This window comes from Mesoplodon bidens (assembly GCF_964165515.1).
Source record: "Mesoplodon bidens genome assembly, chromosome: 1".
Taxonomy (NCBI): Eukaryota; Metazoa; Chordata; class Mammalia; order Artiodactyla; family Ziphiidae; genus Mesoplodon; species Mesoplodon bidens.
In genome coordinates this window covers 75,852,031-75,870,668 of record NC_138176.1, presented here as the reverse complement: position 1 = coordinate 75,870,668, position 18,638 = coordinate 75,852,031, and the positions used below count along the sequence as shown (strand labels likewise).

The window sequence follows — 18,638 nt, the reverse complement described above, 5'->3', positions numbered from 1 at the left end:
GGAATGAAATGATCTCATCTAAACTCTATGGCTAAGTAGTTGCGTGACCCTGAGCGAGACTTTACCCTTCCTGTACCTAGCTGTTCTTATCTACAAAACAGAGGGGTTAAACCAGATGATCTCTACTTCGTCAAATAATTTATGATTGAACGTTATAGTTAATTAGGTTTCCTTCTGTCCACATGTTTAACTTCAAATTTGATCAGTGTGAGAAGATCATCCTAAAGAAGTCAAGAAACCTAGGAATGAATTCCAAGTTCACCATCAGGTAGATCTGCAATCACTGTCCCCGTATGTTAAAGGGGATGGTAACTCTCAGGCTCATCTCCCACAGGGCTGTTTTGAGGACTGAACCAGATAAGTCAGGTGAATGTTTTGTGATCTGTATAGTTTCAGAGAAATTAGAAGTGCAATATTGTTAAAGCAGATGTCTGAAACACGGTATATATTATCCCTCCCAACAAATAACAGGCTGAGTCCCTGTTATTTATCCTCAGGGCATAAGACTTGTTACTTTTGTTGAGTAGATTATGGTATTGGAATATGCTCAAAACGAGAATGGAGATGAACCTCCTGATGTCTCCAGAGAGTGCCTCTCTTTGAATGTTTACAAGAAAATAATGGGAGAAAGAAAGAGGGAAGGAAGGAAGGAAGGAAGGAAGGGAGGGAGGGAGGGAGGGAGGGAGGAAGGAAAGAAGAAAGAAGAAAGAAAGAAAGAAAGAAAGAAAGAAAGAAAGAAAGAAAGAAAGGAGAAAGAAAGGGAGAGAAAGGAAGGAAGGAATGAAGGAAGGAAGGAAGAAAGAAAGGGAGAGAGAGAGAAAGGAAGGAAGGAAGGAAGGAAGAGAGAGAGAAAGAAAGGAAAGGAAGGAAGGAAGAAAGAAAGAAAGAAAGGAGAGAGAAAGAAAGAAAGGAAGGAAGGAAGGAAGGAAGGAAGGAAGGAAGGAAGGAAGGAAGGAAGGAAGGAAGGGAGAGAGTGGGAAGGAGGGAATTCACAGGCAGAGGAGGAAGAAAGGCCATGGCAAGGCAAATTTAAGAAAATAAAAGGCGAGTTAGTAGAAGTAACAGGGGTGGGGAGGTGAAGTGGGCAGCAGGGCAGGAACAGGAGCCAGTTAGACCGGGGGCGGGGGGCTGGGGTGGGTGGCGACTCAGTGGCTAGTCCAGCCACTTGCCAGGCAGGCACCGGGCGGAGGAGGAGGGTGAGGGTGGGGCTTGGCGAAGGGCAAAGGCTGGGCAATACTTAAAAGGGAGATGACCCTGGCTAGTTGGTGCCGCCTTTGACCTCCGACGCCCGGGGCAAGGGGACCCAACGGGGGAAAACGGGAGAAAAGGGCCACCTCTGAGACAGTCCCGCGGGCTCGCGAGGGAGGCGAACGGACCGGAGAGGGGAGACCCCTGGGAGCGCCCGGCACCCCGCCACCATGTGCGAGCTATACAGCAAGCAAGACACCCTGGCGCTGAGGAGGAAGCACATCGCGTGAGCGCTCCCCAGCCCCGAGGAAAGGCGCAGAGAGGGGGAATCACCGGCGCGGGGGGGCGGAGAGCCGCAGCGGGGCAGGGAGCGGGCCAGCGGGCTGCTGCCGGCGGGGTGCGAGACCGCCACCCGCCCGCCGCACCTGCGCACTCGCGCCGCCGCCCGCCCGGAGCGCCCCGCCTCACCTCCGCCCAAGGGGGCTGCCGACCAGCCGGCTCCAGAGCGGTCCCCGCGCTCTGCAGCCCGCCGAGGGGGTGAGGGCTGCCGGCCGGCCGGCTGGGGGAATTGACCGTAAAGGTTGAGAGCCATTGAAGTAGAACACCGTTCCAGCGATAGGCTCTGGGAGGGAGACGGGTAGCTCTCCGCCGCTCCCACCACCGCGAAAGTTTTAGAAAACTGAACTCCGAAATATTTTTGACGATGGCTATGAAAACTCATTATGACAACTTTTGTTTAAAGTGAACTTTTTCTTCTTGCACGCTTGGTTAAGAAGTAAAAGGTTAATCCAGCCAGTAAAAAAACTTTGAAACCACTTTCTTAAGAGTAAGATACCACTTACCTTGGTCTCCCCAGCTGTGCCCTCATTACAATTTAAAGATGCAGTGTTTTCTCCGGTCTACTTTTGTTTTACTCGTGTTATAGACGACTTGGTGAGCGTACAGGACCGAACCTTAGGTCAGACCTGGGCTCTGGTCCTAGTAGTGTCAAGTTACCTTGTGATCTGATTTGAGATTTGATCTGATCTCAACCCAGGAGGTTTCTAGGTGATTTAGGAGACTAGTTAAATCTCTCTCGACCCCCGCAATAGGGTCAAAATGGTCAGATACCTCATTACCGGATCACCTCCTTCCCTTTTTCTAATCAGCGCTCCTTTTTGTTAGTTTTCAATCCTATATAGTTAGATTCCAATGAAAACCTAATGATTTCTGACGTGAGCAGAACAAATTCTGTGAAAGGAGGATTGGTAGCCATGGCATGACTGAGAAAGAATTTCACCGGAAGTCTGAGTGAGAAGACGGGAAGTACAAGGAGGCAAGGTGAAGTCCGAAGTTTCCAGCCCACATTCATAACGAAGGGTTTTTCTGGATTTTAACTTGTAGGTATAAACTAACAGCTGAATTTGAACCAAGAAGAAATGCTCATTAAATATTAGTTCCATCTTAGCTGAAGATGCTTAATCTTAGGCAATTTTAAAATTTAATTACCTATTCACAATAATCGCAATACTTTCTAAACAGTTGCATATCCATTTAATATGTATCTAATTACCCTCTAAACTACCTCCAATGCATGTGGTATTTTTTGTGCATGCAAAATCACCAAAATAAAAATAATGTTTTGTTTTAGTTTCTAAATGTCCATAGAACCAAGTTCAGAAATCTTGGTGATGTTTCTATGTTGCTAAAATCTGTACTCCAGCCGGCCATCCAAATAACCAAAAATATGGATGACTTTTTATTCTGCAGAAAAGAGTGGGTTAAAGGGTTAGAATAATAATTGGATTTTATTATTTAAGAAAGGGAAATCCATTTGATGCAGGATGAATACCAATCAAAAGACATGAAAATGATCTGTAAAATCTCCTGCATAGTATTTAACACTAAGTTATTTGTATTTAGCTTTTAGTGCTATTCATTTCTCTACAAATTAGATTAGAGAGAGAGATTAGATTAGCAAGCAAGCCCTGTTTTGGGCTATGGCATAAGACAGTCTACCTTTTTTTTTTCTTCTTCCAATTTTATTGATATATAATTGACATACAACACTGTATAAGTTTGAGTTGAACAGCATAATGATTTGACTTACATCATGAAATCATTATCCCAATAAGTTTAGTGAATATCCATCTCATATTGATACAAAATTAAAGAAATAGAAAAAAAATTTTTTTACCTTGTGACGAGAACTCTTAGGATTTGCTTTCTTAACTTTCGTGTATAACATACAGCAGTGTTAATTATCTTTATCATGTTGTACATATAAATTATATCCCTAGTATGAGTTTTTCTATGAGTTTATTTTTGAAGTATAATGGACCTACAACACTATGTTAGTAACTATTACACAACATAGTGATTCAATATTTCTGTACATTTCAAAATGTTCACCATAATAAATCTAGTTACGATCAAGACAGTCTAATTTCAAATTCTGGTTTTCTCACTGGCTGTGTAACCTTGAACCAAGCTTCTTAATTTTTCAGTGTCTGTTTCTTCAACTATAAAAATGAGAATGACAATAACTCATATTATTGTTGGGAAGATTAAATGAGATAATATTTGTAATAGCTGTCAGTTCCTGACACATAGGAAGCCTCAAAAAAAAAAAAAGTTTGTTTTTTTTCCTGGTTGAACAAAATTTCTCAAAGGAAAATTAGTTATTGGCTTGTGTAATTAGAGCTGTCAGAGTTGATCCTTGTGCTTCTAAATAGAGTTGTCAGATCATGGCAAATTTAATATAACAAGCATTAGAAATGTGAGCAGTGTCACGGATGGGGGATTAAGGTAAAAGGTTCCAGGCTAAAATGAAATGAAAAAAAAAAAGTATGTCACCCAGGTTGTGTTTTCCCTTTCTTTTACGTAATTGTACTTTTCCACTGATCGTGACCTTCATTGAGAAGGAAAAACACTGAGCAGTCCTACCAGACCAAAGTGTTTCCTTTCATTATTTCTAGGCCCTCCTGCAAAGTTTTCTTTGCTGCGGATCCCATCAAAATAATGCGAGCCCAGGGGCAGTACATGTTTGACGAGAAAGGTGAACAGTACTTGGATTGCATCAACAACGTAGCCCATGGTAATGTGCTGTCTTTGTCGTGCCTTGAAGGATATGTTTCTGGAGTAAGGCAGACTTGGCACCGTTGATATTTGTCCCAGGAATTGCAGTGGCTGCAGTTCCTCGGCTGAACAGGGCCAGTAGTCCTAGGCGGGGAAAAGCTAGAACAAAATGTGGGAGAGGAAGAGGATCAACCTTTTTTTTTTTTTTTTTTGCTTGCTTCAGAATGCCCCTCACTTCCCAGGCATTTAGATTTGTAACTCATTTTAGGGGCTTTTGTCTTCTAAATTTTAGTGGGACACTGCCACCCAGAAGTGGTCAAAGCTGCCCAGAAACAGATGGAACTACTAAATACAAATTCTCGATTCCTCCACGACAACATTGTTGAGTATGCCAAGCGCCTGTCAGCAACCCTGCCGGACAGACTCTCTGTTTGCTATTTTACAAATTCAGGGTATGTTCTGAGGTTTTCCACCCATCCGCATTCCCACCAATCTTTTTGTTTCCTCTCTTTTCTGTTTGATTGCTGGTGGAGTACAAATATCTAAAAAGGTTTCCTGAGATTCTTGCTGTTTACTAATGACCCCACATGGGGGACCTGACCATTCTGGTTCTTTTGCTTTGGCCCACCAGCCCTTTGTAGATAAGATACCTGACAGCATGTTCCAGGACTCCTGACACAGCCTATACCAACAGTCCCATGATTAACAAGTGCATGTCACTCAGCTTTTTATTACCACAGCTTCCTTGGTGAAAGATGGGGACAGCATACCCTTAAGTATTCCTAAAGGATGGATACTTGGGTTGTAACCAAATATTGGCAAAAATATTCAAGTCTGGTGTTCATGTGAGAAAACCTAACTAGTCAAATGGCACCCACTTCTTTGGGCAATAGAGTAAGTAGCTAAAGAATCTAGATGAACCTAGATAGTTCTTTCAAAGCATGAATGAGGAATTTTGGCAAAGAAAGAACTCTACTAAACAAGTTATATAAGATTTTTGATTGATTTGTTTCCTTAGGCAATAAGCATTTCCCCAACACAAACACAAAGGAGGAATGAGTCCATTCAAGTGAATAGATATGTCCATTCTATGGAATATTATACAGGCATTAAAAAGTATGTTTTTGAAAATACATGTTTAATGACAGGAGAAAAGCTCACCTGTACAAAGTTATGTTGGGAGGAAATCTGTCTATACAGCATAAATTTAAAATGATATATATGTACATATGAATTAAAACTATTAGAAATCCTGTGAATGTTCTATTATGATTCTGTGATTCATTTTCTCTTTTCAATGAGATACCTTAAAATCAAATAACCAGAAGATTGGTTTATAACCAGAAGATTTTTCTTTTTTCTTTGTGAAGAATTAGGACATTTTCAGATCTAATTTGTTGTTCTAAGGCATTCTTGCCTTCAATAAATTGAATATAATATTTGACTTTCACTTCTGAAGAATCCTATACTGTCAAAGAGTGATTAGCCTTAGAGAGAGAGCAGTGTCACCAAAGACTGGAGGTGACAGAACCTGGAGTAGTACAAAGAATAATCTCGAAGTTAAAAAGGATTTGGAATCCTCAACTTTGAAAATAATGGTTTGAAAGATTTTTAAAAGGGCTTATGTCACATTGTCCCTTCTCTCTCTGCTCTCTTAATAGATCTGAAGCCAATGACTTAGCCTTACGCCTGGCTCGGCAGTTCAGAGGCCACCAAGACGTGATCACTCTTGACCAGTAAGTCTTGAACACAAGACTTCTAAGCAGGAAATGCCTTCAGAGACAAAATTATATTGATCCTCTCCATACTAATACCATAAGCATGTATGGAGGAGGCTGGATGTATGGCACAAGTATTTTTTTTGTTGTTATGTATAGGTTTCAAGGCCAGCTCAGGCCTGAAGGACACTTAATTCCTTCCAAGTACTTGGAGGCTCTTTTGGGTGCTGTAGTCATGGTCTCATGGGCTTTGCATGATTCAGGGTTTACTTTTCACACATTTAACTGTTAATTGAGCCACTGCAATGTGTGTGTAACTCCATCTTTTTCAGAATAAAAATATAATTTCTTAAAAATCCAAGCATTCATGTCACAATTGTGATTATTCACATAATTAATTTAAAAGATAACAATTTAGAGCATATTATTTTTCTTTTTGTGGCCACACCATGCAGCTCGTGAGATCTTAGTTCCTCGACCAGTAATTGCACCCGGGCCCTTGGCAGTGAGAGTGTGGAGTCCTAACCACTGGACCACCAGGGAATTCCCTAGAGCAAATTTTAAAGACAACAAATAGCCAAGTAAAAATAGTTCTTTCTCATTAATTTGTTGTTTTTAATAGTCACTATTTAGTTTTACTTCTCAAAAATGAATTCATTATATTTTAAACAAGAAATTTGTTAGCTTCCATCTTCAGTGAGATTTAAAATTTTTTTCTACCTCTCCACCCCACTAATCTCAGACACAAAGGGTTGAATTGAACATCACCTCATTTCTTACCCTTCTATAGGCATCTCTTGTTTTATGTGTTGGTTGGTGTATTCATTTTCTATTGTCGCTATAGCACATTATCATAAACATAGTGGCTTAAGCAACATAAATTTATTCTCTTATAGTTCTAGAGGTCAGATGTCCAAAATGGGTCTCACTGGGCTAAAATCAAGGTTCGACAGGGCTGCACTCCCTCTGAAGACACTAGGGAAGAATCTGTTTCCTTGCCTCCACCTTCTAGAGGCTGCCTGCATTCCTTGGCTTGTGGTCCCCTCCTTCATCTTCAGAGCCAGACATTACATCACTCTAGCCTCTGCTTCCATCTTCACATCACCTCATCTGTCTCTGACCACCATTCTCCTGCTGCCTTCTTTCACTTATAAAGTTTCTTGTGATAACATCTGACCCTCCAGGATTATCGCTCCATTTCATGGTCCTTAATTTAATCACGTCTGCAAGATCCCCTTTACCATGTAACATTCTTAGGTTCTGAGGCTTAGGACATGGGCATCTTTAGGGAGGGGAGGCATGATTCTGCCTGCCTACCACAGAATAGATACTGTGACTGTCCTTTACTCTCAGCTACCACAAGCAACACTGCAATGAGTGCCCTTGTACATGTGACTTTATGGACCTTTCTGAGAATTTCTTGGGGATAAAGCACCCAGAAACAAGATTGCTAGGCCATAGGGGTACAGTAAACATTGTTGATTTGACCAAAGCCTGCCAGATCAGTCTCCAAAGTGGTTGCACACTCTACCCAGTGCATGAAATGTCCAATTTTCACATATCCTCACCCAAAACTAAGAATATCCTACCTTCTTTTTTTTTCTTAATTTTTGCCGTCTAATAGGTATAAAATGATATCAAGGTTGTTGAGGGTTTTTTTTAATTTTCAGGATTTTTTTTCCCTTTTCATAAATTTACTTATTTATTTGTTTGTTTGTTTGTTTATTCTTGGCTGCTCTGGGTCCTCGGTGCTGTGCCCAGGCCCTCTCCAGTTGCAGCAAGCAGGGACCACTCCCCACCGCAGTGCAAGGGCTTCTCATTGCAGTGGCTTCTCTTTGTTGCAGAGCACGGGCTCTAGGGACTTGGGCTTCAGTAGTTGTGGCTTGGGCTCTGGAGCACTGACTTAGTAGTTGTGGCGCATGGGCCTAGTTGCTCTGCAGCATGTGGGATCCTCCCAGACCAGGGATTGAACCCATGTTCCCCGCACTGGCAGGCAGACTCTCAACCACTGTGCGACCAGGGAAGTCCCTATCAATGTTGTTTTTATTTGCAATTTCTAATTATGAGTTTGAGTATCTCTTCATATGCTTATTATGCATTTGTGACTTCCTTTCTGAGAATTACCTGTTTATATTCTTTGCCCACTTTTCTGTTGGGATTTCCATCCTTGCTTTTGTGGTTGCATGCATAGTTTAGATGAGAGGATCTCAGCCTTGACTGTGTTTTAGAATTACCTGGGGAAATTTTCTTTTTTTAATGCCAGTGCCCAGGTCCCACTCCAGACCAATTAAAGTGAATCTCTAGGGACTTCTCTGGCAGTCCAGTGGTTAAGACTCTGAGTTCTCAACACAAGTGTTGCTGGTTTGATGCCTGGTCGGGCAACTAAGATCCTGCATGCAGCACGGCTCAGCCAAAAAAATTTAAAAATTTAAAAAAGAGAGAGAGAGAGGATCTCTAGAGGTGGATTCCAGGAAACGGTATAGATTTTAAAGTTTCCCAGGTGATGCTAATATGCAGATAGACTTAAGAACCACCATTTTGAATATTAATCTCTTTTAGTTTGAGACATTTCAAATGTTTTTTCCCAATCTATCATCTGTCTTTTAACTTTGTCCATGGTATCGTCCAACCTCCAAAAATTTGATTAAATCAAATAGTTGACATTTTCATCCTATGGTTTGGTTTTCTAAGTTTTGTTAATATCTCTCCTGCCACACACACCCACCCCCACCCCTCAGATCACAAAGATGCTCTTCTTTATTTTCTTCTACTACCTCTATAACTGCTTCTCATATTGACTCCACCAAGAGGCCGCTGTGTTACCATTTATGTATGGCTGTGTCTCTGAGCTCACTTCTGTCCCAGTCGTGACTTTGTTCTTATTCCAATACCATACTAATTTCATTACTATAGCTTTGTAGCATGTTTTAATCTACGGTAGGGGAAGTCCTCCCTCTTTGCTTTATCTATTTATGGGCCTTTTATAATTTCTTTTCCAGGCCTCCCAATTATATATCTCTGGGCAAGAAACATAAAAGGGAATATCATAGCCATCTGTATTTTAAGTGAAAGAAAGGAATTTCATAGCCATTTGATTACCTCTTAATCTTAGTCCTTTTAGAAAAGACCTCCTGTTCCTTACCAACTTTCATTTGAGCAATTGGATATCCCTTTGAAACCATCCCAGACAGAAACACAGCCCATTCTGTGATATAAAGTTGTTTTTAAAATTTACTAGAATGTAACTATCAAATACATTTAAAGAATACATACATCTGAAATTTCTCATGAAGCTATAGAAATTAATGTTTTACATTTAGATAATCTAATTTAGCAGAGCTAATACAATCCAAAGAAATTAAGTTCTTTCCTGCTAAAAAGTAACTGTCTATGAGGATACATACTTGGCTTTCTATGTGTTTTATTACCTGAATCAGGAGAGTGGGACAAATTAATGGCCAGTCCTACCATGAAAAATTAGATTCCATATAGTTAAATCTGGCACCAATGTTGAGATTCTCCCTGAATGATGTGCAGTACTATTTTTCATATACGAGAAAAGCGTCCTTCTTTGAGTGATTTTGGTTACCGTCCTTTTTCTTTTCAGTGCTTACCATGGTCACCTATCATCTTTAATTGAGATCAGTCCATATAAATTTCAAAAGGGCAAAGATGTCAAGAAAGAATTTGTGCATGTGGTAAGTATCTTGGAATCCAAGAATCAGAATGTTACTACTGGAAGAGTGCCCAGTGATAACCCAGTCCAATCCTTGCGTTGAAATGAAACCATGAAAAAGGAAACTAAGATCTAGAGCAGTTACAGGTCTTTAGCAAAGATCTGTTTGCTAAAGTCAAAGAGCTAGTTAATGACAAGATGTGGTTTAAAATCCATTGATGAGTACCATACAAATTAGTATAGTGGTAGTGATAGCTCTTATTCACAGCTCTCATTTTATTTTTCTTGCCCCTTGATGTTTAAATTACTTTTTCTATCACTGAAACCTATTTGAAACTCAGAGTTGCATCAAGTGTGTATGACTGTCTTAAAATTACTCTATGCTAAATTATTATGTAAATTTATTAAGTAAAATAAATATCATTTAATAAAGAAACCAAGCTATTGGAACAGTAAAACTCATTTGGCTTAATTAAGGATCAGTAGACTTTTTTAAGAGAATCATTAATACATTCTTTCAAAATTTTAAGATCTGAAATTAGTGCTAAGGCACTCTAGTTTTCTGAATGATTACAGTTTACTATATAGTTGGTAAGTGTCGGCTTATTTTCAATATAGAATTGTTAATACAGTTTCCATTCATTGAAATTTTCAAATAACATAATCACACTTGTTGTTTGAATTTGTCCCTTATGTGACTAGGGATGCAATCTTGACTTCTAAGGGCCTAGGAGCAAATCCAAGCTCCTGTTCACAATGCAAAGATTTCAAGTCTCACAGAATTCAGAAATGTTAAGGAAAAAGAGCAAAAGAACCTAGAGTCACTTAAGTCCACGAGTCACCTTTCTACAATATTATGCTCCTGGAGGGAAAGGCCCTTTCTTAAAAGCTCATTTGTCCAGGAGACAAATCATGAGAAACTGTTATCTTTTGATGTTTTCAGGCACCAGCTCCAGATACTTACAGAGGAAAATACAGAGAAGACCATACAGACCCGGCCAGTGCCTATGCTGATGAAGTGAAGAAAATTATTGACGAAGCTCATAACAGTGGAAGGAAGGTTTGTATTTATAGCTTTGGAAACACTTCAATATCTTTTATAAAATAGATTGAAATCATTGTGATACATTGGAGAGGTGGAAAAAGATTAGATCTCAAATCACTTTCTGTTCTTCTCTAGTTACGTTTTTACTTAGTTCATATTTCAGAAAGTACATTATTAGAGTCATGCCTCTAAGACTATTTTTATTTATCCTGGAAATGTAATTACTATACCTGTTTCGGAACTGGTGGTCTAATTCTGACCTTCCCACTGGGATGCAGACTCTGGTCCAAAGTGATAGGAGGAGAAAATTAAGAAAGGTGATAGCTCATGGACAGAACATTCCAACTGAGAGTAGCACAAGGGGCTAATATAAGGTGAAGGGAGGGAAGAGGCAGGGTGGCCCTGGGGCCTTGGGGCCACTGCAGACTCCTGGACCCGGGGAGCCTTGGCTCTTCCCTAGAACTGGTTCAACTTTCCTGAAGCCGAAGAACGTGTGTAAGACAAGCAGGAAAATGTTCTTCCAATTTGGGTCTGCACTTCTAAAACAAACCAGAATCCTCCCAAGTAGGAAAAAAAGAGTTTCCATTTTCTCAGTCTTCACCCTACTGTCTTCAGCTTAAGGGTAATTCTCAGCCCCTTCAGGAGTTACTTACATGGAGTTTTAATGTGATTTGACACATGCTTTGCCTTTCAATTGGCTTATGGCAACAACATGGCAATAAAAAAACTTTTTAATTGAGATAAAAATGAAGCCTGTGTGTTTTCCATTTCAAGTATTTTTATCTTAATGACTGGAAAGTCATTTGCCTTTCTTAACTATTTCTTCTTTTCTTCCCATTCGTTTTTCATATCTTGAAAGAGGTAGTCTGGACTAGAACTTTAGTTCCCCCCTTTTTTTTCTTAATTGAATTATAGTTGATTGCTTGACTTCTTATCTCATACTATTTCTATGCTTTCTCTTAATTTAGTGTTACCTATTTTTACTTCTCCTTTCTCATCCTCTAGAACACATCCTCTTTAGTTCCTTTGTGAACTGCCTAATTTTGTTAAGTTGTAAACCTGCTTCAGGGCAAGAACCAGAAATATAGCACAATAACTAAGATTCGTGGCCACCAGTCACCCTCTCATCTCCTTAGTGCAAATTCCAGGTTCGGGCAGTCCTAATTTACCAAGCTGAGCAAACAAGCACCCCAGTGATGGAACCTGGGTAAATTTTTAGAGGTTCATATTAAAGACTAATCAAAACATCAGTCTTATTCAGTTGTTCCTAATGAAAACACTGCATTTAAATTAATAATGGAGAAATGGAAGGCACCCTCTCCACCATTTTCTTGTGATGGTTTCATTGGTACCCTAAAATTTCAGAAACGAATGCTTCAGAATTCTTGCATTTCCAGCGTGGACATCTTTTTAATCAAATGGCCAATTTGTCTCTTGCCATGGGTCCATTCCCAACCATTTTTTAAGTCACCTTCTCCGTAAGAAGTCCTCTTTTTGTAGGGGGTAACGGGAGGAGGACCTAATGGACTTTGACCCCATCTTCTCTTGTATAGATTGCTGCCTTTATTGCTGAATCCATGCAGAGTTGTGGCGGACAAATAATTCCTCCAGCAGGCTACTTCCAGAAAGTGGCAGAGTATGTACTTGGGCATCCTTGGTCAAACTGAAGGCACTGTGACAATTCTGTAGGGCCATCCTGGTTGTTAAGATATTGAAATACTTCCAGACTAGCTGGTAAATAGCCACTTGGGAGTGCCTGCCACCCAGGACTCCTGGAACTCCTCCACCTTCCCAAGCTCCAGCACATAAAGGGTTTACACAAGGTCCAGCAGGGCAGCCTCCAGAGCTGTGCTCCCACTACCCACCTGGCATCTTCTCTGATTCGTTGGTGTCCAAGCTTTACTAATTAGTAAAAATTTGAAGATTAAACCTGCTGAACACTACTTCTTGTTCATTTATTTTTCTTCCCTATTAAAATACTGCAGTAGAGCTTCCTTTAAGCAGCACAAACCCAAACAATATAGAATATATCTAATCTGGAAATTATGTGATTATGTTTCAAAGTCAATGACATCACATAGATGTCATTGGGGATTTGAACACTGAAATGTTTTTAACAAAGATTATAGACTTCAGCTTAACAACATTTTTTAAGTTTTCAGTAGTCTGTATCTTATGGGAGGGTTTGGGGACTTTCAGTGACCTGAAGGCATCAGGCTGCCCTTTTGCTTTTCAGATATGTACATGGAGCAGGAGGTGTGTTTATAGCTGATGAAGTTCAAGTAGGCTTTGGCCGAGTTGGGACACATTTCTGGAGCTTCCAAATGTTTGGTGAAGACTTCATTCCAGACATCGTCACAATGGGAAAACCAATGGGCAATGGCCACCCAGTGGCATGCGTGGTAACAACCAAAGAAATTGCAGAAGCCTTCAGCAGCTCTGGGATGGAATATTTCAATACGGTAAATTTTGACCTCCCCACTTTAATGCTAAGAGGGAAAAATAATGCATGTTCTTATGTTTCTTTCCAATGTAATAAAGAATAAATCTCACTGTTGCCAGCTAACCACGCCAGGACCCTAGCCAAATTTTGATCTAACCATATTTCATTCTATCTGACACAATCCTCCTTGTATTTTTTTCTTGTGTATCTTTCCCCTTCCTAAAATGTTTCTATTAATTGTTCCAATGACAGATGGCTGCCCTGCTAAACTCTAGAGGTTATGATATTTCATTAACAGATAATAGGATCTTTTTTGTTTTGTATCACATTTAAATTCCCAAAACACTTCACTTAGATGATTCACTACTATAAATGTTACAGGGCTGTCATAGGAGATACTAACTAAATTTCTATCTTTAGGAAATTTTATTTCCTTGATTTTACCCCTAAAAGTTATAAGCTTTAAGTTTGGAAAGATTATTATAGTTTGCGCAGTATGTATAATAGGACTTGTTACAGCTAAAAGTTAGAGTAAAATCTAAGAACATAAATTATTTGGAGAAAATATCATTGCTTAGCTTTTTTCACACAGATATTCAAGCACTGAAACCCACATCCCCCTAACTAAACCACACTCTGAAATCCTTAATTCCCAACACAATGTCTGTTTTTGGTTTGGACGAACTTATAAATTCCCCAATAATCGTTCATACCAGTTTTGCAGCTATATATAATTTAGAATTTTATTCTCAATCTTAAATGAATAGAATCATGTTATATTCTAAACCTAAGAAACTAATATCACAAGGGAAATTTTTATTGAAATTATATCTTTACTTGCTTATGTATGAGCCAAATTTCTCATAGATGAAGCAATACCACAAATTCAACTATTCTATTTTCTCATTTATCTTCTTTCCACAGTATGGAGGAAATCCAGTATCTTCTGCTGTTGGTTTGGCCATCCTGGATGTAATTGAAAATGAAAACCTTCAAGGAAATGCCACAAGAGTAGGGAATTATCTTACCAAGTTACTGAATAAGCAGAAGGCTAAACATACTTTGATAGGAGATATCAGGTATATTTATCATAAAGTTGTCATGCAGTTATTCATTCATCCAAATGAAAATTTGTTATATTTTATCTTATAAATTTAAAATAAGTTAACACAAAACCAGATCTAGAAACACTGAAGAAACAGAAACAAAACTCATTTTTCATCCAGAACCCAGATATCATCACTGTTAAATTTTGGGTACATATCTTTCCTGATTTTTATACTTTTTTGAAAAAAATTAAGCCAGGATAATTTCAGCAGGCAAAAGATGAAAAGAAGGAACTTAAGGTAACTCTAAATGATCTATTAAAAATATTAAAAATGACATCCAAGAAAACTCACTATTTTTCATATATATATGAAAACATTTTCATATATATATATGTAAAGATTAAAGATTTGTCATAGTTGATGTCTTGAGAAGCTAAATAGCATGACAAGGTTGTTTTTAAGCCTTTTTTTTTTTTTTACAATTAAGAGAAGAGAGAAAAACTGGTTGACAAAAACTAACTTGATTCAAAAACTGAGAAGTCCTGTGGACATTAGATTGGTATCTTAGATTAATTAGAACTAATAACAACTACCCTTTAAAGAGAATCACATTCAGCTTCAAATCAAACTGAAGTTTGAGGGACAGTGTTAATTTTTTGTGACAATGCAGTGCTTAATAAAGTGTGTCAAGTTCCCTTTCTTTACCCCCCTCAGGGGCGTTGGCCTTTTTATTGGAATTGACTTAGTGAAGGACCATCAGGAAAGGACCCCCGCCACAGCCGAAGCTCAGCACATCATCTACAAGTAAACACACCCCTCACCCGTTCGGTGTCTTGGCTTGAATGCTTTTTTTTACTTCCTCTCATCTCCCCAAATGAGAAACGTTTAAGACTCGTGCAATTACAAATGTGGGCTTCCTGCATGCGAATATGAAAGTGCTCTCTGTTCCCATCATTCTGAAATAATCTTAGTTATCACTAGTATGCACTCACATGTATTTCCCGCACTCATTAGGATGAAAGAAAAGCGAGTGCTTCTCAGTGCCGACGGACCTCATAGAAATGTGCTTAAAATAAAACCACCTATGTGCTTCACTGAAGAAGATGCCAAGTTTATGGTGGACCAGCTAGATGAGATTCTAACAGGTCTGTCCACAGATCTTTAAATAAGATGCCCTCACCCACACTCTGGTCAGACATGACAGTGCACCTTGCACTGGCAGAAGTGAAGGAGGGTGGAAATGATTGTATACACTTATATTATCATTTATTTTCACTTTTTAAAAAATAATTGCATGTCTTCATTGTACCATGCACCACAGATGCTGCAGTGTAAGAATCTTTGAGCTTTGTACCATGAAAATATGGGAAATGCTTTTGATAAAAATTATAGGCTAGAGACTTCCCTGGCAGTCTAGTGGTTAAGACTTTGCCTTCCAATGCAGGTGGTACAGGTTCAATCCCTGGTCAGGGAGCCATCCCACATGGCTCGGGGCCAAAAAACCAAATCATAAAACAGAAGGAATATTGTAACAAATTCAATAAAGACTTTAAAAATGGTCCATATCAAAAAATCTTAATATATATATATATATATATAGGTTATAGGTTAATATAGTTATATAGTTATCATTTGACTTTGTATTTCACTTATTACAATTTAATTTTTGAAGACTTATGTTTGTCATTCAGAATTATAGCCTGTCATAGGAATTCATCTTTTGTTTACCTCTGTTAAATAATTAAGTTAATTTATTTTTCTGTTATGAGCATAAATTGAGATTAACAAGTAAGGTAACAATGTAAAATCATATTGAAAAACATAAAGCACTGTCAAATGTTAGAGCTTTTAGTTACATTTTTAAGATTCTACTTCTCTGCTCCCTCTCAGCCTCGTGGGGTTGGGATAAGGCTAAGCCAGGAATCAGTACAGCATACAAAATAGATCATTATTATTTGGAAAGTTGAGAGTCAGCCCCAAGTTATTTGTAATACGGTCACTGTCTTTGGACCAAAAGACACCCAAACTTGGCCAACAGTCCTGATGCCTCTGGTGCCTTGAAGGGAGAGGTGGAAGAGACTATAGGTTGGGGCAAATCTGTCACTATTACTTAAAATTCAGCTCAGAGCTTGAGCATTTTTAGTGGTGCGGCTAAAGAATTCTGTTTTAACAAAGTGAACTAGGCAGAGCTAACGTAGGCTCAGTGCCACTTGTAATGATGAAATGCTACAATAAAAGTTTAAAAGCAGCTATTTTAACAGTGACACTTTTTAAAAACATGTACCTCTCTAGTTTTCTTGAAGGGTGCCCCTCTAGTTACCAAAATGGGGTGGTTTTTTTTTAAGGACTTTTATATTCTTCTGTCTTGTCCGTTGTATCTTCCTTGACATAGGTTTAGAAGAAGCCATCGGAGCCAAAACTGAGAGTGTGATCTCTGAGAATACTCCATGCAGAACCAAGGTAAGAGTCAGTTACTTAATATTTAGGGCAAAAGTTTAAAATTGGGGGAATTTAAGAAAAAGGAGTGCAAATTTAAAAAAATTGTACAATGACCTCTAGAATAAAACCCACCTTTGCTAGAGTTGGCTTACTGTTGCAATTTTGAGTGCACAATTAAGGCAAGTGCCTTACCACTTGACAAGAATAAAGCCAAAGAACCACTCTTACAGGATCATTCCTATACTGCCCCCCCAGAAAAAGTCAAAAAAAAAATCCCTCAGGTTTGCAAAGAGGGCCTTCAAAATATATAGACAGATAACAGATGTCCTAAGCTCCTTCACTTCGACTGGCGGCGGGGCCCGGGAACCATATGGCATGGAGTGGCCTAGTTTCTGCATTCGATGTGCTTCCAGCAGAGGGCTTCCCCATTCTCTCCCTGAGCTGCCCAGGGTGTGAGAAAGCGCTCCCTGGGTTGGGAAACAGAAAGGCAATAACTTGAGAGGCTTTGTTGCATAATTAGTTATTTGTTTATGACTTCGATGCATAAAGGAACACTCAAGCCCGCCTGAACATCCAGTGTAGTCAGCAATGTCCTTTTCCTGAGTGAAAAACATGAGGCCCTTTGAATGAGAGAGCAAGTGATTTGCTAACAGGACGCTTCTGTCTCTTGGTGCAAACACAAACCAATGCTAGAAATCAGTGCCTCTCTGCTGTCTGAGAGTGGCTTATTTAGTCTGGGACAGAATCACAGCTGTCAGGACCAAGCAAGCATTGAATAGGAGCTTACAGGGACTTGGTCCGGGAACTAGATCCCACATGCCGCAGCTAAGAGTTCGCATGCTGCATCCTGCAACGAAGATTCCCACATGCCGGAGCAGCCAAATAAATATATTAAAAAAAAGAAGAAGAAGAAAGAAAGTAAAGGAGCTTACAAAAAAAGGAGTTCCCACCAGAAATCCCACTTTGAAGTTAGCACGCGTTTCTGAAATTTTGGCTTGCAGTCCCAGATTTTAGGTTGACATCACATTTCAGATGTCGGTGGAAAACAGTAGTAATCAGAGTTAGGGAGGAACAACGGGCATTGCTGTGTTGTGTTGTGTTGTGTTGTGTTGTGTTGTGTTGTATTCTCCCACGTGCCGTGTTGCCTGTTGGCCTGTGGAGTCAGCCCTGCGGAGCCTGGAGGCTGGGCGGGTTAGAGGCGGGCTGCCTGCTGGAGTTTCCGTGTCTGTCTTGCAGATGCCTGAGGAAGCCCACTCGGAATTGCTCAGTGACGGCAGCCCGGACCCCAAAGAAAATCCCAGCCGAAAAAGAAATGGATTGTGCGCAGATAAACATTCACTGCTCAGTAAGAGGCTCAAGACATGAAAGACGAGCATTTTACAGAAAGATAAATGTCCAGAGTTACACAGAATGAATGGAAGTGTCCCTTCTGTTAAAGCTCTATTATACCCACCAAAGGAAGAATCTGCATTCCATTCAGAGGTATAAATAAAGTAAATGAGTAATAAGAATAATCCGAGTGATAATCAAACCCTGTCAAGATTTAGCCTCTAGCCTGTTAATTCCTTACTTGAGATTTCTGAAAGTACTTCATTTATTCTACTCAATTTCAGCTTCAAATGGAATATTTATTAAGTTGGCAGTTTTACTTCTCATGTTTTAATATTTGACATGACAGAGCAAAGTACCGTAGTAGGTTCCTGAACTTTGGAGACTATGAATTCTTTAATGATTTAATTTGTATATATTTATGGACTATAATAAAATAAAAGATAATGTAAACCAAAAAATATTTGACCAGAAAAATGTTTACCGTTCGTTTGCGGAGAACACTGGGGCGGTAAAATCAACGCCATTTGGAAAAAAATCACATACAGCAAATGTGAAGACGTGAATGAATAATTTGGACTTCTGTTGGGGAACTAGGTTAATCGTGGTCCTGTGGGGACGAGGGTGGAGGTGAAGAGGCCAAACAAGTAGTACACCCAGAAACACTCCTAAACGTGTTGTTGGGAGACCTCTG

The 18,638-nt window shown here is 39.4% G+C and overlaps 1 protein-coding gene across 5 annotated transcripts; it reads left to right on the top strand.

Moving 5' to 3' along the window:
• The first annotated feature begins 1,259 nt into the window (after window positions 1-1,259).
• Window positions 1,260-18,399, top strand: ETNPPL (ethanolamine-phosphate phospho-lyase). 5 transcript variants are annotated; one of them, XM_081223745.1, is made up of 13 exons: window positions 1,260-1,474; window positions 4,146-4,264; window positions 4,538-4,697; window positions 5,907-5,981; window positions 9,571-9,661; window positions 10,583-10,699; window positions 12,238-12,320; window positions 12,921-13,146; window positions 14,052-14,206; window positions 14,891-14,980; window positions 15,191-15,321; window positions 16,569-16,636; window positions 17,852-18,399. In XM_081223745.1, exons 1-13 carry the CDS (start codon window positions 1,419-1,421, stop codon window positions 17,978-17,980), a joined length of 1,500 nt encoding a protein of 499 aa, XP_081079871.1. In that variant the 5' UTR covers window positions 1,260-1,418; the 3' UTR covers window positions 17,981-18,399. The 5 variants fall into 5 exon arrangements, with proteins under 5 accessions (XP_081079871.1, XP_081079872.1, XP_081079875.1 ...); XM_081223746.1 differs by having other exon boundaries at window positions 2,353-4,264; XM_081223749.1 differs by having other exon boundaries at window positions 1,260-2,508.
• The last annotated feature ends 239 nt before the right edge of the window (window positions 18,400-18,638 follow it).